This window comes from Phascolarctos cinereus, unplaced genomic scaffold (assembly GCF_003287225.1).
Source record: "Phascolarctos cinereus isolate Bilbo 61053 unplaced genomic scaffold, phaCin_HiC Scaffold_726;HRSCAF=1367, whole genome shotgun sequence".
NCBI classification, from domain to species: Eukaryota; Metazoa; Chordata; class Mammalia; order Diprotodontia; family Phascolarctidae; genus Phascolarctos; species Phascolarctos cinereus.
The window spans coordinates 294,207,314-294,226,148 of NW_027556098.1; the positions used below are offsets into that span (position 1 = coordinate 294,207,314).

The 18,835-nt window shown below is 34.7% G+C and overlaps 1 protein-coding gene across 1 annotated transcript in view; it reads left to right on the forward strand.

The window, feature by feature from the left end:
* The window catches only part of DYNC2H1 (dynein cytoplasmic 2 heavy chain 1), a 370,089-nt gene that overhangs the window by 188,693 nt on the left and 162,561 nt on the right, over nt 1-18,835 (forward strand). The window contains 5 exon segments of the mRNA XM_020996144.2: nt 2,194-2,357; nt 3,752-3,871; nt 4,561-4,695; nt 13,960-14,103; nt 17,330-17,419. Coding sequence (XP_020851803.1) covers nt 2,194-2,357; nt 3,752-3,871; nt 4,561-4,695; nt 13,960-14,103; nt 17,330-17,419 — 653 coding nt within the window.

Consider the following 18,835-nt stretch of genomic DNA (forward strand, 5'->3'; position numbering starts at 1 on the left):
GGATATAGCAAACTTTTATTTCATATTTTCAAAGTGAAACATACTGCTCTTTGCTTCTTTGAATTGTTATTTGTAGGAAGCCAAAGTCATTTTGTAAAGAAAGAATCAGTCCAATTTTTCTTTGTCTCTAACATGTCAGTAATTAGACACAGTTAATACCATGTTTCATGACCAAAATGATCAAGAATGATAGTGTGATATGATTGGTTTCCATTCAAGTTCAGATCTAGCAACATGTAAAGACCGATGTAGAAAGAAATTCATATGCATGATAGAAAAATACAAATAAAAGTTACCAAAATTAAAATTAAAAAAATTAAATTGGAAAATGAGTAAGAAATCCATTTTAAATTTAATATTTAACTTATTTTTTCTTTGGAATGTAATATTTTGATGGACTTGCCACTAGTCAGGATATTGATGACTAGCCTTGAACCTTTTAATTACTCACCTTCATCAGTGGACCTCTCCCCATCCAATAATTCCCTGCCTGGACTTGTTCTCCAGTGGTTTACATACTCTCATTACTCATATTCTTCCCATTCCAGTGATATTAAACTCCTGACTATAAAAGAAGAAAGTTTCCTCCTTTATTTCAACAGACTTTTTCTTAATTCCCACACACCTCAACCTAACCTCACCATTGTCCCACTCTAGATCTGCCTATCTCTTTAATTGTGCCCTCTGGAATTCTTGCCCCATAATTAACAAATATCATTTTATTTTAAATTACTTCCTCTTTTTCTCCTTCTGTCTTCTAGCACTCACTGAGTCCTTTGATTAGATTCCCTGTATTCATGCAATTCTTTGTATAGCTCCCTGACTCACTGGTTCTGGTAGTTCAGTTAGAATAACCCTTGCTCTTTATTGCTACCTCCAGACTCTCCTTATAGCCCCATCATTCAAGACCCTCTCTTCCTTTGATATTAATGCAATTCCAGTTTGTCACCCAATCCAGATCCTGGTGACCATTCTACTCCAGGATGTTCTCCCATCTTTCTCAGTAAGTTCATGGCTTGCCTAACAGTCTCTGTCTCTCTCCAACTTCCATTCTAATACTAGGGAACTTCAGTATACATGTTGATGTTCCATAAAATGCCATAATTTTCCAGTTTCTCATTATACTCACTTCCTGTGACGTACTTCTGCATTCCATCACATACACACAGTGATGGTTATATCCTTGATTTTGCCATCAGCTGCAAGTGTTGTGTTTCTACATCCAAGATCTACAAAATTCCTTTCTCTTCCTAATCCTACTCTTCTTCCTCACCATGAGCTCTAATCCCTCTACATTAGAAATTTCCCCAATTTGTCACTTCTTCTCTATGATCTCATCACATCTCAGTCTTGCTCCTTTGGTGAACCAGTTCCTCTCCACACTGTCTTCTGATCTTGAATCTTCTGTACCATTGACTTCTTGCAAATCATACTTTAACCAACCCTACCTCTGGTCACTCCCATAATCCTCCTCCAATCCTACTTGAAGAATTTGTGAAACTATTCCTGCTAGGTCCACCATAAACTTACTTAACCTCAACTGGGACATTACAGCAGCAAGACAATCCTTCTGCAATCTGACTGCCACAATGCCTATTCCAAGTCTTACCTTCTCTCCTCAACCTTCCCACAGTACCCCCTAACATCTCAGACAATAAGCATATAATAAGATTTACTATGGTTGAAGTAGTGTACAAAGCACTGGAGATATACAGAAAGGCAAATTGCCCTCAAACAGCTCACATTCTAACTGACTCTCATCTGAGGATCTCACGTCATCTTTGACCTAGTGCGAATCATATAACCTTTTTAGGCCTCCATTTTCTCATTTGTTAAAAAATATTTTAATTATTAACCTAAAGGTTTTCATAAGAAAAATTATTTTGTAAATTTTAAAGTGTAGTATAAATGTGCTACCATTTAATGCCAAATGTCACATCAAGATCTTGCAGTTAATAAGAGTATTTTGAACATAATTTTTTATGAACCAGTACAAGCTAATATAGAGTTCTGCTTCATTCTTAGTTTATTCTTTTATTAGATAATGACTGTAAATGGCCTGTAGAAGTAAGCTATGTACTCATAAGCTGTTTTAAAATATGTTTACTTGTTAATGCTTGTGTAATCATATTAATGTGCTTTAGCAAAATATAGAACAAGGAATAACCATTTGTCTTTTTCAAAAACAAATAGGTCCACGTTATGTTGTACAAATAGGTGACAAAATTATTGATTATAATGAAGAATTCCGCCTATTTCTCTCAACAAGAAACCCAAATCCTTTTATCCCACCTGATGCAGCTTCCATTGTTACAGAGGTTAACTTTACAACAACAAGAAGTGGATTAAGAGGACAGGTATGAATACTCCAGTCATCTACTTTAAGGCATTTAGGGAACTCTGCAAGAGTGACTTTAGATGTTTGATACACACACATGTATATGTATAATATACACATATTTACATGTATATGTATATGTATATATTTACATATACATATATTTATATTATAGATTTTCAAAATATTTTGCCAACTATTTGCCAATTTATGCCAGCTGTTTTGAAATCAAATTATACTTGTAAATGCAAATAAAACTTTTGGTTTCATGTCAGTTTCCATCTCTAACAAGCCTTGAAAGGCAATTTCAGCCAAGTTAAAATTTCCTAGTTTTTTCTCTTTAGACTGCCTGTATTACTTTATACTTATTCTATTATGCCATTAATTAGGTATATTGGTCAGGCTTTTGGAAATTGCACTGCAATGGGAGGACTTAGAAATCCCAGTTTCGAGTCCTTACTTTGATGTTTGTTGATTGTGTTATAAAGTTTGTCTCCTTTGTACTGTCTGCCTCACAAGGAGACTGTCAATTGCTACATGATCATAATTAATAATAACCTAGGATTCTAATTTAAGTATTTTTTAAATAAGAATATGACTTTTCTAGGCTAAACTTTGCATCTTAAATGCTCCTCTGTTAATCTTTCTTCTTCTTCTTCTTTTTTAAATATGGGAGACATTTCAGTTAATGTTAAGCTTTATCCTGTTTACTTGTTTAACTCCTTTACATCATTCCTTTTTTCCAAAATTTTACTTTGTCTGATGGCCTGTTTCTGTTTTATTGAGCTTTACGTCTTACTTCACTTTTTAAATTAAATATATTTTTGTCTACCATGTATGACTCTGAACATATGTCTAAAATATATTTTGTTGATGATCTTTATATATGTGTGTATATATATGTGTGTGTATATATGTATATATGGAAAACAACTCCCAATTTCTATAAAATTAATTCACTAAATTACTTTTTTCTATGCCAAAAAGCTATACAAAAATTGCTGCAGGAGTGTTTCTATTTAGTTTTTGTGTATCAAAAGCTAAATGAAGATCCTTATAGCACTGCCTTTGTAGTTATTATTTTTATGTCATCATCTCAAAATTTATTATCAATTTAATAAAATGAATGCCCACCACTTTTATGATGTTGTTTTACTTCATTTTAATACATTAAGGTACTATGTGAAGAACCAACACTGCAATGAGAATGAACTTATTAATATTTTAATAACTTCTTTGTAGAGTTTAAAACAAGTATTTCAAATATGCTACCACTTATTCTCTCCTTTTTGAGTAATTCCTTTATGTATTATGAGAAACAAAATAGCATATTTTCAGAAATCATTTTTAATATTTGATAAAATATAGGTTATATTAGAGGAAAACACTTTTTTAATAAACTTTTTTTTTAAGCTTTTGGCTTTAACTATTCAACATGAGAAACCAGATCTGGAAGAGCAAAAAACAAAACTACTACAGCAGGAAGAAGATAAAAAAATACAGCTAGCTAAACTTGAGGAATCACTTTTAGAGGTAAAATTTAAATACTTGACTTGAAAATTTTGCGGGTTTTGTTTTTTCTCTCTCTCTCTCTCTCTCTCTCTCTCTCTCTCTCTCTCTCTCTCTCTCTCTCTTTGTTTGTTTTATGCAGTTGGGATTAAGTGACTTTCCCAGGGTCACACAGCTAGTGTCAAGTGTCTGGTCTGAGGCTAGATTCGAACTCAGGTCCTCCTGACTCCAGGGCCGGTACTTTATCCACTGCACCACTTGGCTGCCCCATTTTTCTCTGTTTTTTGCTATGGTGATTTTTGCTTTCATTAATTTCTTTTGACATATTTTTAGTTATTTCAGAGTCAATTTAAAAGTTAGTAATTAGTATTTTAGTATTTACTCAACACTCCCATATACACTAGGCACTATGGGAGATTCAAAGAATTTAAAACTTGGTCCTTGACATTAAAGAACTTATATTATTATTGGAAAGGTGAAATCATCCATGATGTAATTTGATGATGTCATAAAATAAATTTATTCAAGTGCTAAATTAGTGGTTTTAGGGTTTGATTGATACACAAACCCCTTCATTAAATTGCATATAGAGGGTGCTAACAAAAAAATAAAATAAAATGAACCTGGTTTACAAAACCGGGTTGAAATTTATTTTGTCTTAATTTAAATGTGAAATCTATGTTCATGGTATTTCACTTTGGCTTTTAACATAGACACTTGCTACATCCCAAGGCAATATATTGGAAAATAAAGATTTGATTGAATCCTTGAATCAGACCAAAGCAAGCAGTGCACTTATTCAAGAATCACTTAAAGAATCTCACAAACTTCAAGTTTCCCTTGATCAAGTAAGTATATTTTTGCCTTTCTATTTTATGCAGTATTTCTGTATACTTAAGTGATGTAGGCACTTATTTTAGCCTTATAACTGAAACACTGTGTCAGCAAGTTGCAGTATAGTAGCCTGGCTGATAAACATTGGGAAATTCAGCCCTGTTTTCCTAATAGACAACACATACTCCAAAATAATGCAAGGCAGAAACATCCTAGCTTTGATTTTAGACCAGACAGCCTTATTTATATACTGGTTGGTTGTATGCTTCATAGACAAGTGCAGACTTTGGGAAACCTCTGCTTTAAGTCCTAAGTGAATTTGTTCCATAAAACTTGTACTCAATCAGAAGGCCGTGCCCTAGGACCTAGAAGGCCACGTGTGGCCTCAAGGCTACAGGTTCTCCGTCCCTGGTTAGCCTTTCCTTGATGACCTGTGACTATCATTATAGATTCCACTTGTTTGGCAATAATTTAATTTTATTAAGACCTTAGGAATTTTTGACACGTCCATGCAGTTTACCATCTATATTAACTGACACCAGATGCAACTGATTTTCTGTGTTGTTTCTGTTGTCCCTCACTTCTGCAGCTACTTAGTGTTTCTGCCAGACACTTGTACCTTCTTCACTTCAAATTTATTAGTTACTATAAACTCAGGAGAAGCGGAAGTTGTCAATGGAACCGGGATTTACTGAATTTTCACATTAGAAACCTTAACTTTATGCACAATATCTCTCATTTGATGTGAATATCTGAAGGTTGTTCCATTCCTTTCCTACACAGTAAAATGTATGGCCTTTGATAGAAATTGTTCTCCCTGGTTCTCCGACTTTGTCACCTGTACTTTATTTGTGTTTGACTGTTGTGAATATTTGGAATTCCCAAAAGTCTGACTGCTGGCCTAGTGAAGTTCCACCGTTGTTTTAGTCTTCAAAATATGCTAGTACAGGTGGACATAACAATTTCTAATTTGAAAATTCTGTATTTTTCAGCTATTATTTCTTTTGAGTAAAACATCAGAGACACAGCAATACACTAAAACCCCCTAGATCTTTTTTCAGACCAACTATTGTTTAATGAGACATTTTTGATCTTATACTTTTGAAGTCAATTTTTTTTAACTGGTACAAGACATTACATGTTAAACTCTGTCTTACTAGATTTGTCCCATTATTCTAGTTAGTCAAGATAGTCTGTTATCTGTCATCTATCCTGTTAGTTCTTTTTGTGTTGTGTCATCTGAAAATTTGAGAAGCATGCCATCTATGCTATTAACCAAGTCATCATCATCATCATCATCATCATCATAATAGTTAACAACACTGAGGCAAGAACACAGAACTGGGGCATTCAGCTGGAGGGCCTCTATCCCAGATGACATTGATTGAGTAATAACATTCTCAGGGATCTTCCTTTACTAATCCTTATGAATTAGTGTTGTTGGCTACCTAGCACTTAACCCTTTCCCTGCTGCCCCTACCTGCTTTCATTTTCTCTGTCTCAGCCCTACTCTCCCACATCCCTATCTAATTCTGCCCTCCAGAGCCCCCATTTTATCATTAGTAAACTTTTCTTTATCTTATCATACTTCTTCCATCTTCTTGCACTCATAGAAAATGATACTGTCCTAGACAACCTCTCCAGTACAAGATGTATCTTGTGTCTCTCATGTCCTCTAAATAACCAAGTCAGGATAGGCTTGGTCCTTGCTCCTTATGGCCACTTTCAGACTCTCCCTTGTCATAGTCATTTAGCATTCTCTCTTCCTATGAGATTCAATTCATTTAAATGAATAGTTCTTAACCTTTTTTTTGTGTGTGTCATAAACCTCTCTGGCAATCTGGTAAGGTTTATAGACCCCTTCTCAGAATGTTTTTAAATAATTGAAGGAAATTATAAATTTCAGTTAGAGTTTAATGAAAATAAAGATGTGATTTTTTTTTCTTATCCAAGTTCATGATTTCCCTGAAATCTAACCACAGACCTATAGATTCCAGATTGAGAATTTCTGTTCTTGATACATATATTATGTCATCCTCCTCCTGGTGAAAATTATCTGCTGCCCTTCCAGGTAATTCTCTCTTCTTTCTCAGGGAATTAAGTACCTGGCCCATAGTCTTTATTTCTTATCCCTGAGAGGCAGGTCACATAATGGATAGAACACTGAACTTGGATTTAGGAAGATCTGGATGACTTTGGGCAAGTCAGTTAACTCATCTGTTCTTCCATTTTCTCATCTGTAAAATGAGAATGTTCAACTAGATGACCCTTAAGTTCTCTGCCAATTCTATCCTATGATGCATGTCCTTATACTTGAAATCCTTGGTATGCATATTGATTCCACTTGTGTTCTCTAGATTCCTAGTTCATCAGCCTCTTTAATTCCCTTGGGCTGTACTACAGGGTCCAAATTTATATGAGCTAATCTTGACCAGTCCTTGCTGCTACATGGTATTTGGGTATTGATTCTCCCTCATTCCGCATAGAAGCTATCCCATTCCTTTTCTCCTCTAAAGACCTGTACAGTACTCTTGCTCCTTCTTTCTTAGCAGACAGCTTACTGTCTTTTGTGCTCAGAAAAAAAAAATTCACATGCCTTTTCTTGTTCTCTATTCTATACCTGCAAACCCTTCTGAATCATCTCTAATTCTCTTTCCTTTGCTCTAATCTCTGAAAAAGTGGTTCTTCTCCTTGGCATGATTAAATCCTCTACTTATGCTCATATGCTTCCATCTCCTCTGGTAGTTTACACCTGAAATTATCCTCTTATCTACAGGCTCTTTCCCTGTTGGTCACAGTCAGTCAACAATTACTTATTAAGTGCCTCTTGTTGTTGTTGTTTGTCCTTCTTTCTCCAAAAGGACCCATGACATCAGGGAGGTGATGCTGTGACTTGCAAGTGAATTGGACTTAAGTGAGGAATTGCCGTGCAAAGTTTCCAGCCTCACTTTCTCCTCCAGAGCCATGTGGGTCCGGTGGCAAGATATAGATGTGTTAGGCATAGTCTGGGCCCTGGGGATATAAGTACAAAGAATAAAACAAACAGTCACTACTTTCAAGGAACTTATATTCTAATGGGCAAGAGAACAAATCAATATAAAAATATATACAGTACAAATATAGAGTTCATAAATATTAATATATATAAAAAGTAGTTGAACAGAAGGTGGCTTTAGAGGGAGGACCCTAACATATGGGAGAATCAGGAAAAACTTCATGGAGAAGATGGTGCCTGATCTACATCTTAATGGATGAGAGGCATTTTATGAGGTGGAGATAAAGAGGGAGTACATTCCAGTCATCTGGGATGGCACAGACACAGGAGTTGGAGGGCCATGGGTGAGGAACTGAAAGAAGATAACTTTGGCTGAATTGCTGAGTGTGAGCCTGGGGGAATAATGTCCAGTAAGGCTGGAAATAGAGGAGGATGGATTTGTTCTGTAAAACTTGGGACTCAGTCAAAAAGCTGCACCTGAGGACCTAGAAGGCCACATGTGACCTTGAGGCCACAGGTTCCTAACCCCTGGGTTAGGGCCTGGTTGTGAAGGGATATCAAAGCTAAACAAGGGAATTTATGCATTATTCTAGAGGCAATAGAAAACAACTGGGATTGATTGAGTAGGGAAGTGACGTTGTTATAAGTATGCTTAAGGAAAATTACTTTGGCTGCTATAGAGGGATTGAAAGTAGGGAGACCAATCAGGAGGCTATCGTAACAATCTAGGAAAGAGGCATTGAGCACCTGAGCTAAGGCTGGGTGAGTAGAGAGGAGGAGTCAGATACAAGAGATGTTGTGAAGGTCTCCCATTGCCTTGTTTTGGGCCCTCTTGTTTTTTCTATATATATCCTCAGAAATGTCTCACCATTTAGGTATGTATGGATAATTGCCAGATCTCTCTACCTCTTTCTCTCTCTAAAGTCCTTGACTCATTAGCTTTAATTTCTTGTCTATAACTGCATGTTTGTCATCCCCAACTAGATGTCTCAAAGTTACCTCAAACTCAACATGTTCAACACACAACTGATTTTTTTTTTCTCCCTAAATACCTGTCCTCTAAGCTTTCCTATTTTTGTTGATGGCACAGCAATCCTTCTAGCTCCCCAGGTTGCAACTTTGGAGTCATTCTCAAGTTTTCATTGTATCTCACTGTCCTAAGCCCCATTTCCAATTAGTTGCCAAATCTTATTGTTTTTATCTCTATACCTTGACTTACGTTCATCCTTTTCTCTGTGGTTTCTCTAGCTACCACCTTACTTCAGGCCCTCAGATGACTATGACAGCTTCATCAGAGGACTTATAACATTTAGGCTGCCCTTTCTCCAATACGTCTTCCACATAGATGCCAAAATAATTTTCCTAAATCAAAGTAACTATGCCCTTTCTTGCCTGTAGGATAAGATTGACACCCCTAAACCTGACACTTTGTGCCCTTCATGATCTTGTTCATGCCTTTCTTTCTAGGATGATTGTACATCATTTCCTTTCATGTGATCTTTGCCTATTTGCTTTTCTCCTTTCTCAAAGAGTCAATGCCTGGAAAACAGCTTTTATCTCTACCCAGAATTGGCTATTTGGGCCTCCCTCCTCCTCCTGCTTCTGTGCCTTCAAACAGTGTCTTCCCCATGCCTGTGATGAGTATCCTCCTCTCCTTTGTCCCTTACAATTCCTCAGTTCCTCTGAGGCTTAAACCTTATGACTCTCTTTAGACAATCTTTCCTGATCCCCTTGTTGCTCTTTTCTTCAAGTTATCTTTAAGTGTGTATTTGTTTATGCCTGGTATTCTTGGTAGTAGGAGGTAGGTGGTTTTTTTTTTTAATTTCATCTTTCTTTTCCCAGTGCCTAGTATAGTGCCTTGAACATTTTTCCCTCAGGATGAGAGAGATTCTGGACCTGTTATTTCATCTGTCTAGGGGAAGAGACTATGTTTCACCAGTGCAGCTTGATAATTCATCTGTAATTGATCATCTTAAAAAGTTGCCTGGGCATCAAATGACTTTATACACAAACAAAAAAATCACACAACTAATATGTATCAAAATAAGGACTTCTGCCCAAATCTTCCTAATATAAAGGCCAACCTATTAATCACTGTGCTAAATATTTTTTGTGTTGGATTGGCTTGATTTGGCTTTCATTTGGTCTGGTACTTCAGTCAGTTCTTTTAAGACCATTACAAAACCATTTAAATATATTCTTGTTTAGTTTTTATCTATCTTTATTTTCCATAACAGTAGCATGAGATGGTTTATCAAATGCTTTGCTAAAAAAAGAGTCCAGTCTAATGCATTTTTCTGATCTTCTGGTTTAATCACTTTATTTAAAAACAAAATGGAATTAGTTTGGCATAGCTATTCTTTACGAAACTATTTTGGACTTTTGTGATTACTGTTTCCTTTTCCAGAGGTTTACTACCATATCTTTAATAACATGTTCTAAGATTTTTTTTGCCAGGAGAAGAAGTGTTGATCACTTTTTCTGCTATATAATTTACAAATTATTTGGCTTTATTTCTTTTAAAAAATATTATTTTATTTTTTCCCCAATTACATGTAAAAACAATTTTCAGCATTCATTTAAAAAAATTTTGAGATCCAAATTCTTTCCCTCAACTAAATGTTTATGTTATTCCCTCTTTGAGCCAGTTCCATTGAGAGAAAGGTTCAAGCACTCTCCCATCTCTCCTATCTTCCCCACCCTCCACATTATAAAAGCTCTTTCTTACCTCTTTTATTTGAGATAATTTACTCCATTTTACCTTTTTTTCCTGTTCTCCCAGTGCATTCCTCTTTCTCACCCCTTAATTTAATTTTTTGGATATTATATTTTTAGATATAATATTCAACTCACACCCATACCCTCTGTCCATGTATCTACTCCTACCTGCCCTAAGTAATGATAAAATTTTTAGGAGTTACAGGTATCATCTTTCCATGTAGGAATGTAAATAGTTTAACCTTATTGAATCCCTTATGATTACTCTTTCCTGTTTACCTTTTTATTTTTCTCAAGTATTGTATTTGAAAGTCTGATTTTGTATTCAGCTCTGGTCCTTTTATCAGGAATGTTTCAAAATCCTTTATTTCATTGAATATTCATTTTTTCTCCTCAAGCATTATATTCAGTTTTGCTGGGTAGGTGATACCTTTTTTTTTTTGGTAATCCTAGCTCTTTTGCCTTTTGGAATATCATATTCCAAACCCTCTGATCCTTTAATGTAGAAGCTGCTAAATCTTGGGTTATCCTGACTGAGGCTCCACAATATTTGAGTTGTTTCTTTCTGGATGCTTGCAATATTTTCTCCTTGAACTGGGAATTCTGGAACTTGGCTATAATATTCTTGTGTTCCTGGGAGTTTTCATTTTGGGATCTCTTTCAATGAAGTGATTGCTAGATTCTTTCAGTTTCTATTTTACTCTCTGGTTCTAGAATATTAGGGCAGTTTTCCTTGATAATTTCTTGAAATATGATGTCTAGGCTGTTTTTTTTTTTTGATCATAACTTTCATGTAGTTTAGTAATCTCTCCTGGATCTGTTTTTCAGTCAGTTGTTTTTCCAGTGGGATATTTCACATTTTCTTCTATATTTTCATTCTTTTGATTAATTTTTTTGTTTCTTGATGTCTCATGAAGTCATTAGCTTGTACTTGCCCAATTCTAATTTTTTAAGGAATTATTTTATTGAGTGAGCTTTTGTACCTTCCTTTTCCATTTGTGCAGTTCCACTTTTTAAGTTCTTTTCTTTAGCGAATTTTTGTACATCTTTTCCAATGTGGCCAATTCTTGGAAGGAGTTCTTTTCTTCAGTGGATTTTGTAACTCTTTTACAATTTGGCCTATTCTGTTTTTAAAAATGTTTTTTTCCAGTATTTTTTTGTGCCTCTTTTATGAAACTGTTGACTCTTTTTTCCTTGATTTTCTCACATCTCTCCAATTTATTTTCCCAATTTTTCCTCTAGTTTTCTTATTTGATTTTTAAAATTCTTTTTGAGCTCTTCCATGAATTCTTTTTGGGCCCAAGACCAATTCATGGTTTTTTGTTTTTGTTTTTGATTTTTAGGCTCTAGATGTAGCAGTTTTGAATTTGTTTTGTCATCTCTTGAGTTTGTGTTTTGATCTTTTCCTCTCACCACAGTAACTTTCTGTGGTCAGGTTTTTTTTTGGGGGGGGGGGTTCCTGTTGTTTTCAATTTTTCCAGCTTATTTATTGGCTTTTAAGTTGATGCTAAAATTGGACTCTACTTTTTGGGGGTAGGAGCCACTGTCCCAAGCTTCAGGTTTTTTGTATAGTTATTTTCAGAGCTATCTTTGGAAGTTTATAAGTTTTTAGTTCTTGCAAGGTGGTAAGATCTAAGGAGAGGTATGTTTATTATTCTCCTGGCCTGTGCTCTGGGCTATAAGTGACCACAGGCACTCTTTTCTGCCCTGGAACTGTGACCAGCATCCTTGCTCCCCTGTGGCAACAAGATTTTGTGTGCTAGTGCTCCTCCTCACCTTGGAACTGCAACTCAGGACTGTGACCTGGATTGGTGTATGGGCAGTGCGATAGAGTCCTGCACCCACTGCCAGCTGAGTGCTCTGGAAGCCTCTGCTGCCAATTTAATTGCCCCCAAGGCCAGCTGCTGGCTTGCTGAGGCCAGGACTACTGGTGTCTTTCCAGGGCTCTACCTGCACTGGACTTCACTCCACTCTTACCGCCATGTGACAGACCATTTCTGCCAGTCTTCTGAGTTGTCTTGGGCTGGAAAATTGTTTCACCCCATCCTTTTGTTGGTTCTGCCTCCTCAGAATTTGTTTTAAGGTGTTATTAAAGTTTGGAGGGGGGTTTGGGAGAGCTCAGATGAGTGCCTACCTTTTTTCTGCCATTTTGGTTCTGCCTCGCCTCCCTTTTGCTTCCTTTCAAAAAAAATTGCATCATTTACCCTTTTCTAGTCCTTCAGTGCCCTTATTTCCTAGGGTTTTCCAGCTATCACTTACAGTGACTCAGCAATCACATCTGATAATACCTAAAGAGTGATTTCATCCTGGCCTGGTAGCCTTTTTGACATTTAAAGACTTTTGCATTGTAGCTTCTTCCTACCTTTCAAGTTTTCTTATGCTTCAGTACTCTCCATGTACTCTGAGATCCAGATATACTGGCCTATTTACTGTTCCTTACATGACAAGTCATTTTTTTTTTACTTATTTAATCTGCATTGTCTGTTCCCATGTTTGAAATGCTCTCCCTTTTTATCTCTGTCTCTTAGCTTCCTTGACTTCTTCAAGACTCAACTCAAATTCCACATTCGGTAGAAGGCATTTCTTGGTCTGTTTTGCTGCTAGTCTCTTCTCTTTCATAGTACCTTCTACTACATCTTGTATGTACTTTGCATTGTCTCCTCCATTTACCAATATAAGCTCCTTGAGGACTAGCACTGTCTTTTGCTTTTCATTGTATCCCTAGCACTTAGCACAATGGTAAGCTATTACTAGTACATAGTAAATAAGCTCTTAATAAATACTTATTGATTGATTGACTAGAGACATTTCCTTATATAAGTAAAGATGTCCTAACAATTTTATCTGTACCAACGTATGGAAGAATGTAAGGGGGATGCAGTGGATTCTCCTTCATTAGGGATTTGCAAGCCGAGAATGGCTGGGTGAGAAGTTGTTATTGATGCTGAAGAAGGGATGTGTCTTTAGGTAGGGATTGGAATAGATGTGCATTGAAGTTTTCCAACACTTAAGATTTGGTGATTTTGCCAGCATAAACCTACCCAATAAAGTTTAACTCTAACTAACTGCATCTTCGTATAGCTGTATGTGGTAGTTCATTGAACTCAGAATCAGGAAACCTGTGTACTATTTGTCTTTCTTCTCAACTTTTTCTTTGATTCTTTTCAAGCTTTTGTTGGCCTCAATTTCTTTAATTTTTAAAAGAAAGGTTTTTATTAGTTGATCTGTAAGGCCCCATATATCTGAAGAATTCTGTAATCTTGCTGAGACATATATAATATGAGTTACATGGCGGATAGGACACTGTAGAAAGAGTAAGTTGCCTCAATTGGAATTGAACTCCAGTTACATCTCTGCTACTGGTTTGTTACATGGCCTTTAGTAAATCTTTGGGCCTATTTCCTCATCTACAAAATAAAAGTTAGACTTGATCATATGTAACCTTTTTCATCTTTAGCATTCTGTAATTATGTTAAGTGGTAAAACATTGAGTAGCTATTTACACAGTGGTCCTTAGGTGGCAGTAAAGTACTGATCTTGAAGTTTTTTCTTTTTTTATGCACAGGAAAGGGATGCCTATCTCCCCCTAGCTGAGAACGCCAGCAAGATGTATTTTATTATTTCAGACTTGTCTAAAATTAATAATATGTACCGTTTTAGTTTGGCCTCATTTCTTCGACTTTTCCAACGAGCTCTGCAGAGCAAACAGGTATGTGGCTTAACTTGAGTCCAGGGATGCAGTGATGAAATCACTCTCTTTGTGATGCTTACCAATATTAAGCTGCTCTGAAAACTTTCATGGAAAAATGTAAAATCAGTGCATATGTTGTCAGATAATGTTATAAATTAAGACAATAAGTAAATAAAATTACTTTCTCGATAAATACAATATGTAATCCTATCAGATAGTCCAGATTCAATTAAATATAACTCATGCTAAAATATTACCATAGTCTTAATATTTTTAAAATGTTTTATGTTTCTAGGTATTGTGACCATTTACAGTAATTTCCTAGTCAAGTAGGTCACTTACCTTTTTGTTTGTCTAAAGAAAGAATACTTAATATTTTCATCAAAGTGTCATTTTTAAATGTCTGGTTTTTAAAAGGAAGCAACAACAGTGTATTTATTATTCATTGTTCCCTCACTAATGTTTCTTATTGAAGTTTCTTCTAAAATAAAATTTGAAGCAAATACAAGTGAAACCAAGTGGACTAGGTCTTACTTTTTGGCCGTACCTTTAGTATAAGAAGTATGGCCTGCCCCAAATGATATTTCCAGACTTTAAGCTGTATGGCTCTGGTGCCCTTCAGATTAAACTGCCATGTTTGATTGACATGATTACTGGCCTGTATAATATCTTGTGGTCATCACTGCAGCAGTTGCTTTCAGTTTTATGACGTTTCTATACCTAGTGTTTATTTTCCCTTGGAGACTTAAAACCATTTGAACTCATTGCTTTGTTTTTTTACACTAAATTAAATTTTATATAATGAAATGAAATAAATAATTTAATATTCTGCTTTTTAAAAAAACTATAATTCTTTTGCAAGTATAGAATTAGACTTTTAAGATTTTCAGAAGTGATTGAAAAAAGGCTTGATAGTAAAGTAGGTATTTCTCCCACTGTTTTTCTACATTATTTCCTTTGCTGAGGATCTATGTCCTGTAAGAGAACAGGCAAGAGTGAAAACATGATTCATTTTTGTCTTTTTCCCTACAGTCTAATTCCTTGACTTTTTACTTAGATTTACAGATAATTTAAAAAAATTTATAAAGTAAATTATGATAATGTAGTCCTTAAGATTCTGTACTTGGAGTCAAGAAGACCTGAATTTGAACTCTGATCAATCATTCCAGTTATTTGACCTTTGGCAAGTCACTTAAACCTATTAGCCTCAGTTGCCTTATCTACAAAACAGGGAGAATAATGTCACAGGGATGTTGCAAGGATGAAATGGAATGATATATCTAAAGCTCTTTGTAAGCCTTATAGTGCTATATAAATGAGTTATTTTTATTAGAATTTAAAACTGTGTCCAGTTAATATAATCTTGTTTTGTTGATGCTGGCCAACAAGAGGTTGGTGAGAGCTGCTTCATGGAACATGCGGTGTCCTAGTAATATGTGAGCAAGGAAATAAATTTCAACTTATAACAAAACTAAATAAAAACTATTCTCATATATTATTCTCATTTGTAAAGTTTTTACCTCTTAAGCCTGGTTTGTCATAGTAACTCTAATTGTATGATCATTAGATAAATCAGCTCTTAGATACCATTGAGTGTACTGTTTTCTTGTGCTTTTAATATAATTTATTACTAAAATTACCAAGAGTAAAAAACTTATACTTCTGTTTCTTCCAAAATCCACAGTGAGTCATACAGACATTGGACTCTTTCTTAGCTTTATTTAGTTATTATAAATAGTGTTAATTGCAAGTATAGTTATGATCTAAATTAAAAAAAATAGTCATTAACATCTGAATTGTAGCTGACTAGCTCATAATGATATTGATACCATGATCACAGGTTCTATCCCCATTGTGGGACTGGTTCTAATCTGTTCAAGGTCTAGAGATTACATTGTTACAGTCTGTTAAAGTTACATTAAAATATTAAATATATAAGTTTTTTATGTGTTCGTTTTTGAGAGTGAGGTCCTATAGTACTTCTGCTTAAAAAATTTAAAGTATATATTTATCCATTTTTGCCTTTCTACTCTTTTACCAGGATTCAAATAATATTAATCAAGGTCATTTTTGTATTATTAGTAAATGAGAATGCACATTTACTTTGAAAGTAGAAGTCGAGAATCTGCCTGAACCACTGGTTTTTTATCTGTTTTTGCATCATAGATAGTAGGCAGTGATAGGACAGCATGATGGGGAGTCATGCTATGGTACATCAACATAATTCTGGCTCCTTTCTCTGATGATAGGGCCAGAATTAGATAGAGTGTAATTTGGACCCTTGGCTTACTTGAGACTCGTTTAGCTATTTCAGAAGCTTTATGAAAGCACAGCATTTGCATAATACTGGTTTTATCCCATAAATTATAATATCTAATAGAATATTTATGAATATTTATGGAATACCTTCATTTTAATACTTTAGATGAAGACTAGAGATTTTAATCTAAAGTAATCAAAACATTGCATCTAAGTTATGAATAGAATCACAAGTATACTTGAACAGTGTCTGCAGTCTTGGACTTTTACTTTCTTTTTTTATTATTTTTAGAAAAGATCAAAGATGATGCTTTTATTTGAAAAGGGCAACCAAGGAGACATTGGCAATTATGTATTAGGTTTGGTTTTAAAAAAAAAATCAACAGGGAGGGTTTAGTAAATGATTGGACTTTTACTTTCAGGGCTACTGAAGATACTAAGATGTTTACAATATGCCTGATTAAAGTGTCCTTCAAACCTCAAACTATGCAGATTTTATTTTTAGCACCAGTTGGAATGGAAATGGTTTGGTGTGGACTGTACTACTGTTATCCAATTTTCAAGAACTTATATGTTTTTCCTTATTTAATTGAAAGCTCTTTGTGACACAAATTTGGAGTTATTAAAAACTAGCATGATATAATAATGATTATTAACAAAGATAAAATTATATAGCACTTTACTATTGTAACAAAATTAAAATATAAAAACAGCTATTTGCAGGAGACTATATGCATTATTGTCCAGGTAGAAAACTTACACATAGATGCAGTTCTGTCAGTTTGAGCAGAGTTCTTTCCACCTGAATTACTTCTCTTGACAGACTGTAGTGGGAGGTAGCAAATTCTTTTGATGACTAGAGACAGAGGAGGCAAATTCTAGAAGTCTTGAATTGGAAGGAATAAGTTTTGGGGAATCTTTTTTGATGTATTGGATTGCCTATCAACTTCATGATACTTTTGACTTTTCCATTTGCTGTACACAGGATTCTGAAACTACTGAACAGAGAATCCAGTCTCTTATCAGCTCATTAAAACATATGGTATATGAATATGTGTGCCGTTGTCTGTTTAAGGTAAGAATGATGATCACAATTTGCAAATATTATTTCACAGATGAAACTTTTTTGTTCAATTATAATATACGTTTGCCTCTGTTAAGTAGAAATTAACTGGTTCTTTAGAATTTCAGTTGTAAAACTCTAGATAAGGACATATTTGATATCTCTCCAAACCTTCACTTTGGTGATAAGCGTGAGTATTCCACAAGGTTATCTGAGAGTATTTGCTCTTCCTGCTTTTTGGGAAAATTAGTTAAACAAAACGTTGAAAATATTGCATGCTGCTGTCTCTAAAGGCGTGACCAAAGACACGAAGAACTTCCTAGAAGGGCCTTTCCAGATAATTGTGGAAAATATTGAGAGAAAAACACAAAATTAAGGCTCCCAGGAGAAGAAATGTGCACTCCAATTTGTATATCTTTTTTATATGTAATGTTTAGAAAAAATGGTCTTTTAAAGATGGCAGAAAAAAATAAATTCCCAAGTGATGATGCAATACTATTATGAGTGAATTAGATTGATGATTGCTCTTTATATAATTAATGTTGACTTTTAACTTTTCTCATAAGGCCTTTTTTATGATATTGCTATTTTATGATATTTTATGATTTTATGATAAATAGGTGAAATGATCCTGTTCATCATAGTTATGGTATTTGAAATAGATTTTTTTATCTGTAGTTTTTATGCTAATGTAATTCAATCTTATTTAGTTTAAATATAGTTTTATAGTCTAGTAAATATTGTTGGAAAAAAATTTTGTTATATTTCATTCATATTTTTAGTTCAGTGAGAATTTTTCCTTAGTCAGTGACCTATAAAGGTGAAATATTTAACTTTAAAAGGAATTGTCAGCAAAGAGAAACAAAACCTTCATAAAACAGATTTGAACCTTTGAAGCTTTCTCGCTCAATTTTTACAGTTGGCAAAAAAAAATGGTGCATCTCCTTGCCAGAGGGGAGACTAGCAGGGCAATAGAACGTAAACTTCTTTAAAAATGAAATTACTCTCAAAATATTTTTTCCATGTTAGCCTGGTGGTCCATTGTATACCATGAAGTCCAGACATAAATGCCAATATAAATAGTAAATTCTGCAGCTCCCTGAGGACCTTGTGAAAGAGCAGTATCAACAGTGAGTGACTTGATAAAAGCACTGCTAGAATTAACCACTCCCTTAGAGCGGGATGAGAAATTTGTGAAATCTTTTAATTGCCATGAAAGATTTGAAAGAGGAAGTTACCAATACTGTGAGTAGTGAGGTAAAGCTATTTATATGCATAGTTCCAGGTAGAATAGGGGAAGGCAGAAAACTTTATACTTATTCATTCATTCAGCAAATTGGTACTGATCACTTACTATGTCTAAAACAATATAATAGGTATTCTGTAGATCACCCACAGAGCAGAATCTGCATGACAGATACCTATAAA